Below are 19362 nucleotides of genomic sequence, written 5' to 3' on the forward strand. Positions count from 1 at the left end.
CCAATATTTATCCCTCAACCAACATCTGGTCATTCTTATTGCTGTTTGTGGGATCTTGTTGTGCACAGATTGGCTGCTGCATTTCCTACATTACAGTGGTGACTGCGCTCAAAAGTACCTCATTGATGGCGAACAATTTGGGCCATCCCGAGGATATATAAAGGTGCTCTATCAATACACGTTCTCTCTGCACACCCAGGAAGAAACGTTTGCCCCATGTTTCCATTTGATAATAGGAATTGTTTAACTGACTAATAAATTCAAACATCGTTTAGAACAAAATATAAAACAATAGAAGTTTACAGCCCATTGTATCTGTACAAATTCTTTGCTGGTCCAATCCAAAACTAATCCCACTGCCCCATTCTCTGCCCAACGCCCTTATATTCCTCTGCTTCAAATATTTAATCTCTTTTCCTTCAATGGATGCAACGGTCTCTGTCTCATCACTCCCTTCCAAGGTGCAACACCCTTTATTGCAAAGAATGTTTCCTAACCTCTCATTCTCTTAGTGACTATTTTAAATTAATGCCCCCTTGTCACTGACTGCCCCTTCAGAGGGAAGAATCTTTCTCTCTTCACTCCATCAGAACACTTTACTTTAAAAACCTCAATTAAATCTCCTGTTAATCTTCTCTGCTCCAGTGGAGATGCTCTCAGTTTCTCAAGTCTCCTAATCACTGTAGTTTCCTATCCCTGGTGAGTCGATGCTGGACACGTTCTGTGGATTTAATGTCCGCGGCTCCAGGTGAGAGGGGGGCGGGGCAAGGCGCCAGGTATTTCCTGTCACGTGAGGCTGGTACCTGCCGCATCGAGAGAGTGAACCGCGCCCGAGGAGAACACACCTACACCGGGAGAGACCGAGAGAGACTGAGGCACACCGGGAGAGACTGAGAGACCGACCGAGGGACAGACACCCCGACACCGAGAGACTGAACCCTAGCGCCATTCTCACTGCCTCGAAATGAAAGAATCCGGCCTGAAGTTCGACCCCAAGAGGAATGTAAGTAGCGAATTGGCAGTTCGCCTCCCCTCCCCCCTCCCCTCCCCCCTCCCCCTGCATTCCTCCCCCTGCATTCCCCTCCCCCCTCCCCCTGCATTCCCCTCCCCCCTCCCCCTGCATTCCCCTCCCCCCTCCCCCTGCATTCCCCTCCCCCTGCATTCCCTTCTCTTCTCCCCTCCCCTCTCCGCCTCCTGCGTTCCCAATCCCCCCTCCTACACCCCCTCTAACTTGCCCCCTAACATTCCCAAATCCTCCCCTTCCACTCCCCTCCAAACCCCTTCCCTCTCCTACACCCCTATTCCTCTGCCGCCCCCCCGGCCGATTCCGGCCACCCCCACCACACCTTTGCCTTCCTGCTCCCAATTATCAACTAAATCTTCAATGGTTGATTGCTAACCAGGATTGGATAGTACAGGAGCTGAGTATTGTGGCGTTTGCTCACTGCCCTGAGGATCCAGAATTTTCCTTGATCGAGTTGTGTTGGCCATGCACTGGACTGGACACAGGGCAGTAGTGGAACAGGTTTCACATCGGAATGAAGCTGCTTCTGATGGGCAGTGACACACCGCCGGTGGTATAACTGGGGAGTCAGGGAAGAAGTCTGACTTGATTTCCGGGGTCAGCAGGTTGTCTGGTCTTATCACCTGTTGTCACATGGCATGCAGTAAAACCGCAGCTCAGAGCGATGCCAAGTTTCAAAAGTTTCCTCCCCGATGATGAGCTAACCTGGGAGAGTTATAAATTGAATTTTGAATGTTTTTATAATGGCAGCAGGGATGTGTGTGTGTGTGTGTCCATGTAGTGTAACAGGCGGTTGGGTATAGTGCACAGGACTGTAGTGTAACTGGCGGTTGGGTATAGTGCACAGGACTGTAGTGTAACTGGTGGTTGGGTATAGTGCGCAGGACTGTAGCGTAACTGGCGGTTGGGTGTTTACTCTCTCGATATTTTGATGTTAAAAGCGTTGGTTCTAATTCGGAGGATTCAACCTGGGATTGTGGAACTGGTTATTCAGTGAGGGTGTCAGCCATGGCTCAATTGGTAGTACTCTTGCCTCTGAGTCAGAATGTTGTGGGTTTAAGTCCCACTCCAGAGACTTGCACATAATCTAGGCTGACACTCCAGTGCAGTACAGAGGGTGTGGCGTCTTTCGGATGAGACGGTAAACCAAATACCATCTGCCCTCTCAGGTGAACATAAAAGATCCATGGCACTATTGGAAGAAGAGCAGGGGAGTTCTCCTCGGTGTCTTGGCCAATATTTATCCCTCAACCAACATCACTAAAACAGGTTATCTTGTCATTTGTCTCATTGCTGTTTACGGAATTTTGTTGCGTGCAAATTGGCTGTCGCATTTCTTACTTTACAACAATGACTGCATTTCAAAAGTACTTAATTGATTGTAAAGCGCTTCCTATAGTTGTGAAAGGTGCTATATAAAGGCAGTCTTTGTTTCAGTTGATGTGAAACAAACCCCTCAGTAAGAGATTGTGTTGTGAGTCCATGTCTAACTGTACTGGATGAGTAACAGACACTGGCAGCCATTGCTGGGCCAGCCTCTTCTCTCTGGAGCCCAGTGCCCTTCTGAGTAATTGGTACCGGATTTTCGCTCTGTGCCTCAGCTATGTGAAAAATCCCATTAATCCAGTACTTAATATTGGACACTCTCAGATTGATCGTAGCTCAGTTGCTTCCAACACTCCGAATGGTAAAAGATGGACGAAATCTCCAATTTACACCATGTTGTTTCCCGGCTCCAATGGACACGGAGTGACTGGAGTGAGCAGCGGTATGGAGTGCTGCTTCAGGGGGGCTTGGATGGCTGAGTGCAGGGATACACTGCTCCTGTCTGTGCCCAGGTGCTGGGTTTATAGTAACTGCCCTATTCTGCCTCTAACTGTCGACGGTCTGATGTTGGTGGTCCGCTGACGACGGTCTGATGTTGGGGGTCTGATGTTGGGGGTCCGCTGTCGACGGTCTGATGTTGGGGGTCCGCTGTCGACGGTCTGATGTTGGGGGTCTCCTGTCGACGGTCTGATGTTGGGGGTCCCCTGTCGACGGTCTGATGTTGGGGGTCCGCTGTCGACGGTCTGATGTTGGGGGTCCGCTGTCGACGGTCTGATGTTGGGGGTCCGCTGTCGACGGTCTGATGTTGGGGGTCCGCTGTCGACGGTCTGATGTTGGTGGTCCGCTGACGACGGTCTGATGTTGGGGGTCTGATGTTGGGGGTCCGCTGTCGACGGTCTGATGTTGGGGGTCCGCTGTCGACGGTCTGATGTTGGGGGTCTCCTGTCGACGGTCTGATGTTGGGGGTCCGCTGTCGACGGTCTGATGTTGGGGGTCCGCTGTCGACGGTCTGATGTTGGGGGTCCGCTGTCGACGGTCTGATGTTGGGGGTCTCCTGTCGACGGTCTGATGTTGGGGGTCCCCTGTCGACGGTCTGATGTTGGGGGTCCCCTGTCGACGGTCTGATGTTGGGGGTCCGCTGTCGACGGTCTGATGTTGGGGGTCCGCTGTCGACGGTCTGATGTTGGGGGTCCCCTGTCGACGGTCTGATGTTGGGGGTCCCCTGTCGGCGGTCTGATGTTGGGGGTCCCCTGTCGGCGGTCTGATGTTGGGGGTCCCCTGTCGGCGGTCTGATGTTGGGGGTCCCCTGTCGGCGGTCTGATGTTGGGGGTCCCCTGTCGGCGGTCTGATGTTGGGGGTCCCCTGTCGGCGGTCTGATGTTGGGGGTCCCCTGTCGGCGGTCTGAAGTTGGGGGTCCCCTGTCGGCGGTCTGAAGTTGGGGGTCCCCTGTCGGCGGTCTGATGTTGGGGGTCCCCTGTCGGCGGTCTGATGTTGGGGGTCCCCTGTCGGCGGTCTGATGTTGGGGGTCCCCTGTCGGCGGTCTGATGTTGGGGGTCACTGATGTCTTTGTGTTCCTCACCGTTGGGTATGGACACCCGGCTGTGTGTGTGGTATAAACACTGGCTACTGCGGGTGGACCGGTTACAGGTGTGGTTTGTAGGCACTGATGCAGCAGTTGGCTTGACTTGGCACGTCGGCTGTCGGCAGAACTTCCTCTGCAGCCGTGTGGTTTTGTCGTTTGCTGTGCAGGAATTCTGAAGCGGAGATGGTTTGTTTCTTGGTGCGGTACATTGCTCTGAATGGACAGGTTACCAATCTGTCACAAATTAGTTTGTTTGTTTTGTGTTAAGGTAGCAGAAGTTTTGACCCATGGAGCCCAGGTCATCGTCTCTTGGAGCTCGGTGCCGGGAGTGAAGCCTTTGGGTAGCGAGTTGTCATGTCCAAGTACTGAGGTCCTGTGAATGGGTGGGCAAACATAGTGCTGGATATTGACGGTACGACTGATATTTATGGTTTCGGAGAATAAATCAAAATTTAAAATATTTGTCTGGAAAGTGCTGTAAATCTTGAGGCCTGTGTGAGGATCCTGCTCTGCCGTTGGTGTTTGATAACATTGTTGGCTCCTCCTGCACAACATAGAGCAGGTTGTGGATAGTGATGGCGAACCTGGCCAGGACCCGGACCCGGATCCACTCTGGAAAGGAGGTGGTTTTGTGCTTGTTACTCGGAACCAGTTTCTGAAACTGCAGTGAGTAGGTACAGTTTCTATTATTAAGAATATAAGGTAAAGGACACAACTCAGGCTGAACAGCGTCTGAGGAGTGATGAGCTGCAGCGGTAAGTAGTAATTAGGTTGACTGAAATTTGATTTTTAAAAGCATGGAGCTTGCAGAAGGACAAAGCAGCCCACTTGATTGGCACCCCATCCACCACCTTAAACATTCACTCCCTCCACCACCAGCGTACCGTGGCTGCAGTGTGTACCGTCTACAAGATGCACTGCAGCAACTCGCCAAGGCTTCTTCGGCAGCACCTCCCAAACCCTCGACCTCTACCACCTGGAAGGACAAGGGCAGCAGGTGCATGGGAACACCACCACCTCCAAGTTCCCCTCCAAGTCACACACCATCCTGACTTGGAAGTATGTTGGCTGTTCCTTCATCGTCGCTGGGTCAAAATCCTGGTACTCCCTCCCTAACAGCACTGTGGGAGTACCTTCACCACACGGACTGCGGCGGTTCACCACCTCCTTCTCGAGGGCAGTTAGGGATGGGCAATAAATGCTGGCTTTGCCAGCGACGCCCACATCCCATGAATTAACAATGAAACATCTTCAAAGTTTGTGAACAAGAATGTTCCTGCACATTAGCATCTCCCACCCTGCGAATGGCCTTTGGCTTTTTTTGTTAAATCTATTTTCAGTGAAATGCAGGCATTGTTGAACTCCACGTGTTGAAATCTTTTTTGTTGATTTGTTCTGGTTTGGTTTGGCCTGGCTCCTCCCCTGTGTGTGATGATTCAGGAGATGATGCTGGGATGGTTGTGATTTTGACACTCTTGTTCTGCGTGGGTTGGTTCTGAGCTGATGAGTCATTATTGTGAGTTGGTTGCAGTTCTTTTCAGAAGCTGTGGGAGAGGTTTCAGTATCTCTGAAAGTAACCTAAGACCTAAATGAGTAATGGGGAACTCCTGGACATGGACTGGGAATAGCCCCCCCCTTCACAACATTCAGCTGAAAAAGAGGCAATATTACAACCTGCTAAAAGATTTTTTTTGTCAATTGGCTGGGCTGATTTGGGTCCAGTTGTTGCTGCTCTCACTGGGGTTACGGGTCCTCGGGTAAGGTGGTCAGTGGGGGACATTGCGTTGAGACCCATGGCTAAGTTGTCTCGCAATGGCAGCCCAGTTGGGTGAGCTCAGCACACAGTGTGCGAGATGTTTGGGTGTCAGCCATGGTTCAGTGGGTAGCACTCTCTCCTCCACGTCAGAAGGTCATGCATTCGAGCCCCTCTCCGGAGACCTGATCTTACAAACCAGTTTTGACACTTCGATGCAGTACTGAGGGAGTGCTGCACTGTCGGTCGTGCCGTCTTTTGGATGAGATGTTAAACGGAGGCCCTCTCGGGTGGTTCACAGAATCACAGAAACCCCACAGTGCAGATAGAGGCCATTTCGGCCCATCGAGCCTGCACCGACACATATCCCACCCGATCCCCGTAACCCTTACACCAACACATATCCCACCCTATCCCCGTAACCCCACGTATTTAATCCCCCTAACACTAAGGGTCAATTTATCATAGCCAAATCAACCTAACCCGCACATCTTTGGACTGTGGGAGGAAACCGGAGCACCCGGAGGAAACCCACGCAAACACGGGGAGAATGTGCAAACTCCACACAGACAAGTCACCCGAGGCCGGATTCGAACCCGGGTCCCTGGCGCTGTGAGGCAACAGTGCTAACCACTATGCCACCGTGCACCGTGGTTGTAAAAGATCCTGTGGCATTATTTCGAAGAAGGGCAGGGGAGTTCTGGTATCCTGGCCAATATTTATCCCTCACCTAACATCACTAAAAAAACAGATCATCTGATAATTAATTTCATTACTGTTTATGGGAGCTTAATGTGTGCAAATTGGCTGCTGCGTTTCCTACATTACAACAGTGGCTACACTTCACAAGGACTTAGTTGGCTGTAGAGCGCTTTGGGACATCCTAAAGTTATGAAAGGCGCTATATAAATGCAAGTCTTTCCATTTTACACTTTTCCCTTTTTGCCAACTCTGTTCCCTGCAGACGCTGATTCTCATTAGGGTTATGGTTCCCCAGCGATGGCTCTCGCTGGGGGTCTGGTTGGCTGGACGATGGGGCTCGCTGGGGGTCCGGTTGGCTGGGCGATGGTTTCGCTGGGGGTCCGGTTGGCTGGGCGATGGCTCTCGCTGGGGTTATAGTTAGAATCATAGAAAGTTACAGCACGGAAGGAGGCCATTTCAGCCCATCGTGTCCGCGCCGGCCAACAAAGAGCTCTCCAGCCTAATCCCACTTCCCAGCTCTTGGTCCGTAGCTCTGCAGGTTAGAGCATCCCAAGTGCACATCCAAGTACTTTTTAAATGTGGCCGGGGTTCCTGCCTTTGCCATTCTATTAGGCAGTGAGTTCCAGACCCCTACAACCCTCGGGGTGAAGAAATTTCCCCTCTAAACTGTCCCCCAATTACTTTAAATCTGTGCCCCCTGGTTTTTGACCCCTCTGCTAAGGGAAATAGGTCCTTTCTATCCACTTTATCTATGCCCGTCATAATTTTATACACCTCAATAAGGTCTCCCCTCAGCCTCCTCTGTTCCAAGAAAAACAGACCCAGCCTAGCCAGTCTTTCCTCATAGCTAAGATTCTCTACTCCCAGCAACATCCTTGTAAATCTCCTCTGTACCCTCTCTAGTGCAATCACATCTTTCCTGTAATGCGGTGACCAGAACTGCACGCAGTACTCTAGCTGAGGCCTAACTAGTGTTTTCTACAGTTGAGGCATAACCCCCCCTGCTCTTGTATTCTATGCCACGGCTAATAAAGGCAAACATTCCGTATACCTTCTTAACCACCTTATCTACCTGGCCTGCTACCTTCAGGGATCTGTGGACATGCACTCCAAGGTCCCTTTGTTCCTCTACACTACTCAGTGTCCTACCATTTTAATGTGTATTCCCTTTCCTTGTTAGCCCTCCCCAAATGCATTACCTCACACTTCTCCGGATTGAATTCCATTTGCCACTGTTCTGCCCACCTGACCAATTTATTGATATCTTCCTGCAGTCTACAGCTTCCTCCTTCAGTATCAACCACAGCTAATTTTAGTATCATCTGCAAACTTCTTAATCATACCCCCTCTATTCAAGTCTAGATCATTGATATATACCACAAAAAGCAAGGGACCTAGTACTGAGCCCTGCGGAACCCCACTGGAAACAGCCTCCAGTCACAAAAACACCCATCAACCATTACCCTCTACTTCCTGTCTCCGAGCCAGTTTTGAATCAAACTTGACACTTTGCCCTGGATCCCATGGGCTTTTCACTTCATGACCAGTCTGCCATGTGGAACCTTATCAAAAGCCTTGCTAAAGTCCATATATACTATATCAAACGCTCTACCCCCCTTGTTACCTCCTCTCAAAATTCAATCAAGTTTGTCAGACACGACCTTCCCTTAACAAATCCGTGCTGACTATCTCTGATTAATCCGTGTCTTTCTAAATGAAGATTTATCCTGTCCTTCAGAATTCTTTCCAATAATTTTCCTACCTCTGAGGTTAGGCTGACTGGCCTGTGATTACTTGGTCTATCCTTTTCTCCCTTTTTAAACAAGGGTACCACATTAGCAGTCCTCCAGTCCTCCGGCACCACACCTGAAGCCAGAGAGGATTGGAAAATGATGGTCAGTGCCTCTGCTATTTCCTCTTTTTTGCTTCGTTTAACAGCCTGGGATACATTTCATCCGGGCCTGGGGATTTATCCACTTTTAAAGCTGCTAAACCCCTTAATGCTTCCTCTCTCACTATGTTTATTTCATCTAATATTTCACACTCCTCCCCCCGATAGCAATGTCTGCTTCGCCCCTTTCCTTTGTGAAAACAGATGCGAAGTATTCATTAAGAACCCTACCGACGTCTCCCGCCTCCACACACACATTACCCTCATGATCTCTAATAGGCCCTACCCTTTCTTTAGTTATCCTCTTACTCTTAATATATTTATAAAACCTCTTTGGGTTTTCCTTGATTTTACTTGCCAAGAATTTTTCATGCCCTCTCTTTGCTTTCCTAATATCCTTTTTAATTGCACCCCTGCACTTTCTGTACTCCTCTAAAGATTCTGGAGTATTTAGCCCTCGGTACCTGTCATACGCCTCCCTTTTTTCTTTATCCTACCCTGTATGCCCCTAGACATCCAGGGGGCTCTAGATTTGTTAGTCTCACCTTTTTTCTTTAAGGGCACATATTTGGTCTGAACCCTCCGGATCTCCTCCTTGAATGTCTCCCGCTGCTCTGACACTGACTTACCTTCAAGTAGCTGTTTCCAGTCCACTATGGCTAAATCCCCTCTGAGCTTAGCAAAATTTGCTTTTCCCCAATTTAGAATATTTATTCCTTGTCCTTTTCCATAACTGCCTTAAATTTAACAGAATTATGGTCACTGGTAGCAAAATGCTCCCCCACTGATATGCCTTCTACCTGCCCAGCTTCATTCCCTAAAACTAAGTCCAGAACCGTCCCCTCCCTTGTTGGGCTTGCTACACACTGACTAAAAAAAATTTCTCCTGGATGCATTTTAGGAATTTCGCACCCTCTATACCCTTCACACTAATTTTATCCCAGTTAATATTGGGGGAGTTGAAATCCCCTACTATTACTGTCCTATAGTTTTTGCACTTCTCAGAAATTTGTCTACATATTTGATGTTCTATCTCCCTCTCACTGTTTGGGGGTCTGTAGTACACTCCCAGCAGTGTGATCGCCCCTTTCTTGTTTTTCAGTTCGACCCATATGGCCTCATTTGATGATCCCTCCAACATATCATCCCTCCCCACAGCTGTAATAGTTTCTTTAATCAATACCGTGACCCCCCCCTCCCTTTTTACCTCCCTCTATCCCATCTGAAAATCCTGTAACCAGGAATGTTGAGCTGCCATACCTGCCCCCCTTTCAGCCACGTCTCTGTAATAGCTATAATATCATCGTCCCAAGTACCTACCTGTGCCCTCAGCTCATCTGCCTTGTTCGCTATACTCCTTGCATTGAAGTAAATACCATTTAGTACAGGCAAACCTCTTTGTTGACTACTATCGAGCCCTTGATTCCTCTGTCCTTCCAATTTACATTCTACGTTTTTGTTTTCCAATTCCAGTTTTTCTTCCCTCCCTATTGACTCTATTCTTAGTTCTATAGACATTTCCCTGATCAGAGATTTTAGTGTCCAGCATTTCACCATCTTTCACCTCGCCCTTGCAGTTTGGGAAATTCTTTTCCTGTTGTATTTGGGGCTCTCTCTCGGTATTGGACACAGTCAGTTCGACCGCTCGTTTAAGGTTGTGTTGTGAGGTGGTCCAGAGAGACTGTTTTGCTGTGGAGGGTTCCCATGGTGTTGCCCTTTGAGTTGTGCTATAACCTTGTCCCAGGACGGACACACCTGGACTGTAAGCTGCAGCATTTGGTGAGAGTGCCAGTGGGCGACATTAGCAATTCATTTGGGAATGCAATAGTACTCGGAAGTTCAGCGATTATAGGGCCAGCAATTTTGCAGTTCAGACCAGTGATGCAGTGCTGGTGAGGAGCCGGACTGTCCAGTATTAGGAGGGGGGGGGCCGGGCTGTCCAGCATTAGAGGGGGGTGGGGGGGGGCCGGGCTGTCCAGCATTAGAGGGGGGGGGGGGGGCCGGGCTGTCCAGCATTAGAGGGGGGGGTGGGGGGCCGGGCTGTCCAGCATTAGAGGGGGGGGGGGCCGGGCTGTCCAGCATTAGAGGGGGGGGACCTGGCTGTCCAGCATTAGGACGGGCTTTTAAAAATTTGTTTATGGGATCTGGGCGTCGCTGGCAAGGCCAGTATTTATTGCCAATCCGCAGTTTCCCTTTAGAAGGTGGTGGTGAGCCGCCTTCTTGAACCGCTGCAGTCCGTGTGGTACTGGTACTCCCACAGTGCTGTTAGGGCGGGAGTTCCAGGATTTTGACCCAGCGACAACAAAGGATACGCGATATACTTCTAAGTCAGGATGGTGTGTGACTTGGAGGTGGTGGTGTTCCCATGCGCCTGCTGCCCTTGTCCTTCTCGGTAGAAGAGGTCATGGGTTTGGGAGGTGCTACCGAAGAAACCTTGGCGAGTTGCAGCGTATCTTGTAGATGGTACACACTGCAGCCACAGTACACCAGTGGTGGAGGGAGTGAATGTTTAAGGTGGTGGATGGGGTGCCAATCAAGCGGGCTGCTTTGTCCTGGATGGTGTCGAGCTTCTTGAGTGTTGTTGGAGCTGCACTCATCCAGGCAGGTGGAGAGTATTCCATCACACTCCTTACTTGTGCTTTGTAGATGGTGGAAAGGCTTTGGGGAGTCAGGAGGTGAGACACTCGCCGCAGAATACCTAGCCTCTGACTGGCTCTTGTTGCCACAGTATTTATGTGGCTGGTCCAGTTAAGTTTCTGGTTAATGGTAACCCCTCCAGGATGTTGATAGTGGGGGATTTGGTGATGGTAATGCCATTGAATGTTAAGGGGAGGTGATTAGACTCTCACCTGTTGGAGATTGACATTGCCCGGCACTTCTGTGGTGCAAATGTTACCTGCCACTTATCAGCCCAAGCCTGAACATCGTCCAGGTCTTGTTACATGCGGGCACGGACTGCTTCATATCTGTGGAGTTGTGAATGGCACTGAACACTGTGCAGTCATCAGTGAATATCCCCATTTCTGACCTTATGTTGGAGGGAAGCCGCTGAAGATGTTTGGGCCTAGGACACTGCCCTGAGGAACTCCTGCAGCAATGTCCTGGGCTGTGATGATTGACCTTCAACCGCCACAACCATCTTCCTTTGTGCTAGGTATGACTCCAGCCAGTGGAGTGTTTTCCCCCGATTCCCATTGAGTTCAGTTTTACTAGGGCTCCTTGATGCCACACTCGATCAAATGCTGCCTTGATGAGAAGGGCAGTCACTCTCGCCTCACCTCTGGAATTCAGCTCCTTTGTCCATGTTTGGACCAAGGCTGTAATGAGATCGGGAGCCAAGTGGTCTTGGGGGAACCCAAACTGGGCATCTGTGAGCAGGTTATAGGTGAGTAAGTGCTGCTTGATAGCACTGTCGATGACACCTTCCATCACTTTGCTGATGATTGAGAGTAGACTGATGGGGTGGTAATTGGTTGGATTGGATTTGGCCCGCTTTTTGTGGACAGGACATACCTGGGCAGTTTTCCACATTGTCGGATAGATGCCAGTGTTGTAACTATACTGGAACAGCATGGCTAGAGGCACGGCTAGTTCTGGAGCACAAGACTTAAGCATGATAGCCAGGATGTTGTCGGGGCCCATCGGGACGAATCCAGTGCGCTCAGCCGTTTCTTGATATCACGTGGAGTGAATCAAATTGGCTGAAGACTGGCTTCTGTGATGGTGGGGACCTCGGGAGTAGGCCGATATGGATCATCCACTCTGCACTTTTGGCTGAAGATGGTTGCAAACGCTTCAGCCTTGTCTTTTACACTAATACTGTCCGGCGTCGGGGAGGGGCCGGACTGTCGGCGTCGGGGAGGGGCCGGACTGTCGGCGTCGGGGAGGGGCCGGACTGTCCGGCGTCGGGGAGGGGCCGGACTGTCCGGCGTCGGGGAGGGGCCGGACTGTCCGGCGTCGGGGAGGGGCCGGACTGTCCGGCGTCGGGGAGGGGCCGGACTGTCCGGCGTCGGGGAGGGGCCCGACTGTCCGGCGTTCGTGATCACGTTAGAATAAATACAGTTCTGTGATTCAGTTCGACACTTTTGCTGATGCATTGCTCAGAATCCATCTCTGGATTGCTGACACTTCATAACAATCAATGGCCACGTACCCATCTTGCATTGGTTAAAATTCCTTCATCTGCTGCTTGCTCTGATTGTGTGGGGAGCCAATTAGCTCAGTTGGTTAGTGCTAATAATGCCAGGGTGCTGGGTTCAGTCTTGGTGCTGTCTGTGCACCCTGCCTGGCAGTGCAATGCCTAAGACATAAGAAATAGGAGCAGGAGTAGGCCAATCGGCCCCTTGAGCCTGCTCCGCCATTCAATAAGATCATGGCTGATCTGATCCTAACCGCCAATCCACTATCACAGAACCATCTCCTGAATAACAGAATTAGACACACGAAATAGGAGCAGGATCAGGCTACACGGCCCCTGGGCCCGCTCCGCTACCCACAGGGCCATGACCGATCCGAACCTAGACTCATGTCCAAATTCATGCCCGCTCCCCGTAACCCTTAATTCCCTTTACTTCTAGGAAACTGTCTATTTCTGTTTTAAATTTATGTAATGATGTAGCTTCTACAGCTTTTTGGGGCAGCATATTCCATGGGCCAACCACCCTCTGAGTGAAGTAGTTCCTCCTCATCTCAGTTTTGAAAGAGCAGCCTCTTATTCTAAGACTATGCCCCCTAGTTCTAGTTTCACCCATCATCGGGAACATCCTCCCCGCATCCACCCGATCCAACCCCTTCACAATCTTATATGTTTCAATAAGATCGCCTCTCATTCTTCTGAACTCCAATGAGTAGAGTCCCAATCTACTCAACCTCTCCTCATACGTCCATCCCCTCATCCCCAGGATTAACCGAGTGAACCTTCTTTGTACTGACTCGAGAGCAAGTATGTCCTTAAGTATGGACACCAAAACTGTATGCAGTATTCCAGGTGCGGTCTCACCAATACCTTGTACAACTGAAGCAATACCTCCCTATTTTTATATTCTATCCCCCTAGCAATGAAATCCAACATTCCATTGGCCTTCTTAATCATTTGCTGCACCTGCATACTAACCTTTTGAGTTTCGTGCACCAGGACCCCCAGATCCCTTTGTACTTCAGTACTTTCCAGTTTCTTGCCATTAAGATAATAACTTGCTCTACGATTTTTCCTGCCAAAGTGCATAACCTCACACTTTCCAGTATTGTATTCCATCTGCCAAATCTCTGCCCACTTACTTAGCCTGTCTATGTCCCCTTGCAGGTTTTTTATGTCCTCCTCACTCACTACTTTCCCTCCCATCTTAGTATCATCTGCAAACTTTGATATGTTACACTCGGTCCCCTCCTCCAAATCGTTAATATAGATTGTAAAGAGTTGGGGACCCAGCACTGACCCCTGCGGAACACCACTAGTTACTGATTGCCAGTCTGAGAATGAACCATTTATCCCAACTCTCTGCCTTCTGTTAGATAGCCAATCCTCTATCCATGCCAGAATATTACCCCCATCCCGTGATTTTTTATCTTAAGCAATAATCTTTTGTGTGGCACCTTGTCAAATGCCTTTTGGAAGTTCCAGCAGAATGGTGTAGAGGAAGAGTGCTGGGCCCATAACCCAGCAGTCACTGAATCCAAACCATTCTCTGAACGTGGGTGTTAAAGAAAAGACTTGCATTTATATGGCGCCTTTCACGACCTCGGCGTCACAAAGAGCTTTACACCCAATGATGTATTTTTGAGCTGTAGTCTCAATGTTGTAATGTAGTTAAAGCTTGATTGCAGTTGCTGAGGTATTTCGACACTGCTTGCTCTGTGCTGCAAGTTTCTATGATTCTATGGGGCTGTGGGACTGAGCACGACTGCTCTCTCAAAGAGCCGGCACCGGCTCGACGGGCCGAATGGCGGCCTCCTGTGCTGTAAGTTTCTATGACTGGCCTGATTGAGATGTTGATCATTTGGATGATTTGTCGGTGTGCGTTAGCGTGACGTAATCTTGATTTATAGTGTCGCGTGTCAACAATCGGCCTTTTATAGCTACTCAGTGACGTGCAGCAATTGCAGCACAGCACACCTTGCCCTTCAGCGGACTGGTAATATGATCCGCGCTGGGCAGTGCAGGAGCCGTACTCGTAAACAGGCCCGTCACAGCAACAGCTGCTTAAAGTGAAACTAAGAAATCAGGTTAGCAACCACAATCTGGGGCCAGCTCAGAGTTAAGTGGGCAAACCAGCCAGATGAGCTGCTTTGAAAACTTCCTTGCAGAATTTGGATTAAAATAACTTTTGTTCTCGACAGCAATAATAGCAAATTGACCGAATGCAGGATGTGATTTGTTCAATGAAACATGCAAAAAGCCAGTTCGGAAAATCCAATGTGCCATGGCACCAGTGAGAGGATTTTACTGGAGCCATCTCTTCATTTGAAGAGAGTCAATTTGAAAATCTCAGAAGGAACTTGTCAGTTTGAAACTGCTGAACAAACATGAGCTCAGTTTGAAATTTCCAAGAGATAGTTTAGATTAGTAGAAACTCTGGGAAGGATACGAAATTCAGGAGGAACTCAAAAGTTATTTACAAAAGGTTGGCTTAGTACTTAATCATTTAATTATAACTACTACAACACCACCAAAGTAAAACACTGTGGATGCTGGAAATCTGAAATAAAAACAGAAAATGCTGGAAAGACTCAGCAGGTCAGGCAGCATCTGTGGAGAGAGAAACAGTTAACGTTTCAGGTCGATGACCCTTTGTCAGAACTGGAAAAAGTTACAGATGTAACCGGTTTTAAGCAAGTGTAGGGGCGGGGAAAGGGGGGAGGGGAGGAAAGAACAGAAGGGAAGATCTGTGATTGGTTGGAAGGCAGGAGTGATTAAATGACAAAAGGTATGATGGTGCGAGTCGTGTATTGATTGCGAGTTTGACACCAGTCAATACGGTAATATAATGTGCATTGCATTATGGGAATTACCCGGGAAAGCTGCAGTCAGCCATTTTACACAATAGAGAACATCGTAGTTATGAGCCTGTCTGCCTGATTCTATGCTTGAATGCGTTCATACAACAGTGCGTGGCAAAAGGAGATGGTAATGGGGGAAGAAAAGATGGGTCTAGAAGAGGTGTAAATGGGAACAGCAGAATCATCAGCAACAGTTGCCGCCTGAAAAAATGGGGGCAGTGGTTATGGTCTGAAATTGTTGAACTCTGAGTCCAGAAGGCTGTAAAGTGCCTAATCGAAAGATGAGGTGCTGTTCCTTGAGCTTGAGTTGAACTTCGTTAGAACAGTGTGGGAGGCCGAGGGCAAAGTGGGAGTGGAGCAGAGAATTAAAATGACAGGCAACTGGAAGCTCGGGGTCACGCTTGTGGATTGAACGGAGGTGTTTTGTAAAGCAGTCACCCAATCTGCGGTTGGTCTCCCCAATGTAGAGGAGACCGCATCGTGAGCAGCGAATACAGTATACTCCATTGAAAGTACAAGTCAATCGCTGTTTCACCTGGAAGGAATGTTTGGGGCCCTGGACAGTGGGAAAGGAGGAAGTTAAAGGGCAGGTGTTGCATCTCCTGCGCTTACATGGGAAGGTGCCGGGGGAAGGGGTGTTGTATCTGTAGTGTATGTACTTTGAAGAAGGAACTATATTCTGCAGCCCCTGTATACTGCAGTACCAGTAGTGACCACCCCTGTATATAAGTTTGTGTAGTAACTTTGCATAGTAGTTCCAGTTTTGTCTCCACTCAGTAAACACCTGTTATAACCAACTCCTGCAGTCCGTGTCTCAATTACACACGGACGTAACACTGGCGACGAACAGATCCGAACTTACCTACAGTTCTGCACCACCTCATGGGGATCCATCCCTGAAGCGAAGTTGTTAGAGGTCGAGGCCAGAAGGAAGAAAAGAAAAAATAAAACAAACAAGAAACGGGCGTCGACCGTGGGCAACCGCCTCTGATTCACCGGATTTGAAGATTTGCAGGAGAGGCTGTCGAGAGCGGGGCTTGGTTATCCTGTCTCTGGTGTTCCAGCTAATCGGGCTGGTGGCAGGTAGTACACAGATCCTTCCTGCGCTGCGGCGGGCTAGAGCTCGATCGGGTGGCTTTACAACGGGGCCGAGCAGCGTTGTCGGGAAGAGGGGAGAGAGAGAGAGAGGGTGGAGCACACGGCGTGGCCGGTGCTACGAAGCCGGGCAGCGTACAGACCCGAGAAGAGGGAGGAAAGTGTCCCGTAGGGTTTGCTCTGACGACGGGAACAGTAATTAAAATAAAAGAAATTAGAAGCGCAGAAAGCCGCGAGGAGCTGCAGTTTGCCACGGGGACCGCGGAGAGCGGCGTTAGCGGAAGTGCGCGAAGTCCATAGGGCGTCGCCATCAAGGCATAAAAACACCAGCAGCAGCGGAAAAGACAGAAAGCGCGGGAGGCGCCATCTTAATCCAGCGGGGAAGAAGGCAAAGTGCGGGAGGCGCCATTTTGTTCAATCGGGGAAGAAGGCAAAGTGCGGGAGGCGCCATCTTAGATTTCCAAGATGCCGAAGACTGGCAATATCACTGCCTTCGATAATGCAATAGAAGACTGGACCACGTATGTGGAAAGAGTCGAAGTATATTGCAAGGCAAACGAAGTAGCCGATGAGAAAAAGGCATCGGTACTACTAAACGCAATGGGCGCAAGAACGTACGGCCTATTGCGGAACCTGATCACTCCAGCCAAACCGATGGCGAAGAGTTTTAACAAAATTGTTGATATCCTACAGGAACACCTAAATCCGACACCGCTGCTGATAGCAGAAAGATTTAAATTCCACAAGAGAAATCAGCATAAAGATGAGAGCAATGCTGATTACCATACGGAACTACGCAAGCTATCAAAGCACTGCCAGTTCGGAGCAGGACTGGCAGATACCCTACGGGACAAATTTGTCTGTGGACTCCTGAGTGAAGGAACCCAGAAGAGGTTACTCTCAGAGAAAGAGCTGACGCTAGACAAGGCTTTCAGCGTGGCAGTATCGTACGAAGCAGTAGCAAGGGGAGCTGCGGAAATACAGCAAAAGCCACAGGAATACGGCACCCATGAAATGACAAGGGGATTTGAAAAATGTTATCGCTGCGGCAGAACAACCCATGACCAGAAGGACTGCTGGTCCAAGGACAAAATATGCAGGCAATGTGGAAAGATGGGACACATTGCACGAGTTTGCAGGTCCGGGAAGAAGACTAACGACAACAAAAAGGCTATTAAGGAACAGTACAGGAAAGTACAAAAGATGACGGACAGTAGTTCCGAAGACCAGAAGAGCGATAGCGAATCCGGGAACAAGAGACGAAGCTGTCTCAAACTTCACAACGTAATCACAAAAGAGGATCACCAAACCATTTGGGTCACCCTCACGATAGCAGGGTCCCAATTCAAAATGGAATTGGATACAGGATCAGCCCTGACCGTCATGAATCGACGAGACTACGAGCGGCTATTCTCACACATACCCTTGAAAGACACATCCATTGTCTTGAAGACGTATACGGGGCAGAAAGTATACCCCAGAGGGAAAATAAGGCTGCCTGTCGAATACAACGGCAAGGAAATACAGAAATTGTATCTGTACATACTGCAAGATGGTGGACCACTGTTATTGGGACGTGAATGGATCAGAAAAATAAGTTTAGACTGGCACTCCATTCAGGCACTGACTGTGGCTAGTAAAAAGGATGACGATGTCACACCTGGACGATTGTCAAAAATCTTAGCTAACGCTAAAGAGGTATTTCAACAAGAACTGGGAACTCTTAAAGGCGTAACCGCCTCGATAAAAATAGAAGAGAATGCAATTCCCAAGTTTTTCAATGCAAGACTGGTACCGTATGCAATTCGCCCAGCTGTCGAGGCAGAGCTGGAGAATGCAGGCGTGTTATCTAAGGTAGACTGGAGCGAGTGGGCGACACCCATCGTTCCTGTCATGAAGAAAACGTTAAACAATAAGTCTGAGGAGCCAAGGAAGGTTCGCATCTGTGGGGACTTCAAGGTGACAGTGAACCCAGTCCTTCACACAGTACAATATCCTCTCCCGAGGATAGAAGATATTTTCGCCTCACTATCTGGAGGGAAGCGTTTTACAAAAATTGACCTAGCACAAGCATATTTGCAGATGGAGGTTGAGGAATCCTCTAGGAAGTATCTCACGATAAACACTCACAAAGGTCTTTACCAGTATAATCGACTGGTATTCGGAGTAGCATCAGCTCCGGCGATATGGCAAAGAGCGATGGAACAAGTCCTGCAAGGGATTCCGGGGACTCAGTGTTACTTGGACGACATCCTAGTGACAGGTGAAAATGACAGTGAACTCCTTGCCAACCTAGAGCAGGTGCTCACTAGACTAAGAGAACATGGGCTACAAGCCAATCGCCCCAAGTGCGAGTTTTTTAAGAAACAGATATCGTATTGTGGCCACGTGATCGATGAAGAGGGGTTACATAAGTCCACTGACAAAATTGAAGCGGTAGTTAAGGCTCCAGCGCCTGAAAATGTGTCGCAACTGAGGCAATTCCTCGGATTGGTGAATTACTACCATAAGTTTTTGCCGAATTTGTCCACAATTCTGCACCCACTGAACGCCCTGCTACAAACTGGAGTAGCATGGAAATGGAGCGATGAATGTAAGCGGGCCTTTCAGAAGAGTGAAGACCTAATCACTTCAAGAGAAGTATTGGCTCACTACAACCCATCACTACCGATAAGACTGGCGTGTGATGCGTCTCCCTACGGCATTGGAGCGGTACTGTCACATAAATTCCTTGATGGTTCAGAGGCCGATAGCTTTTGCGTCACGCTCGTTAACGTCAGCCGAGCGTAACTACGCCCAGATTGACACAGAGGCCCTCAGCCTGGTGTGGGGGGTGAAGAAGTTCAATCACTACCTGCACGGTCAGAAATTTACTCTACTAACTGATCATCAACCTCTTGTCTCCATTTTCAACCCTCAGAAGGGCGTCCCGATAATGACAGCACAACGGCTACAGAGGTGGTCCCTTTTCCTAGGGGCACACCAATATGACA

The 19362-nt window shown here is 49.3% G+C and overlaps 1 protein-coding gene across 2 annotated transcripts in view; it reads left to right on the forward strand.

Moving 5' to 3' along the window:
- Window positions 1-690: 690 nt before the first annotated feature.
- LOC147100460 (suppressor of tumorigenicity 14 protein homolog) overlaps window positions 691-19362 on the forward strand; it is a 124688-nt gene continuing 106016 nt past the window's right edge. For both annotated transcript variants that reach the window (XM_085968200.1, XM_085968201.1), the window contains exon 1: window positions 691-1003. In XM_085968200.1, coding sequence (XP_085824326.1) covers window positions 965-1003 — 39 coding nt within the window. In that variant the 5' untranslated portion in view covers window positions 691-964. The remainder of the gene's footprint in view (window positions 1004-19362) is intronic.

This window comes from Somniosus microcephalus, chromosome 26 (assembly GCF_052327205.1).
Source record: "Somniosus microcephalus isolate GS21.2 chromosome 26, FLI_Smic_1.0, whole genome shotgun sequence".
NCBI lineage: Eukaryota > Metazoa > Chordata > Chondrichthyes > Squaliformes > Somniosidae > Somniosus > Somniosus microcephalus.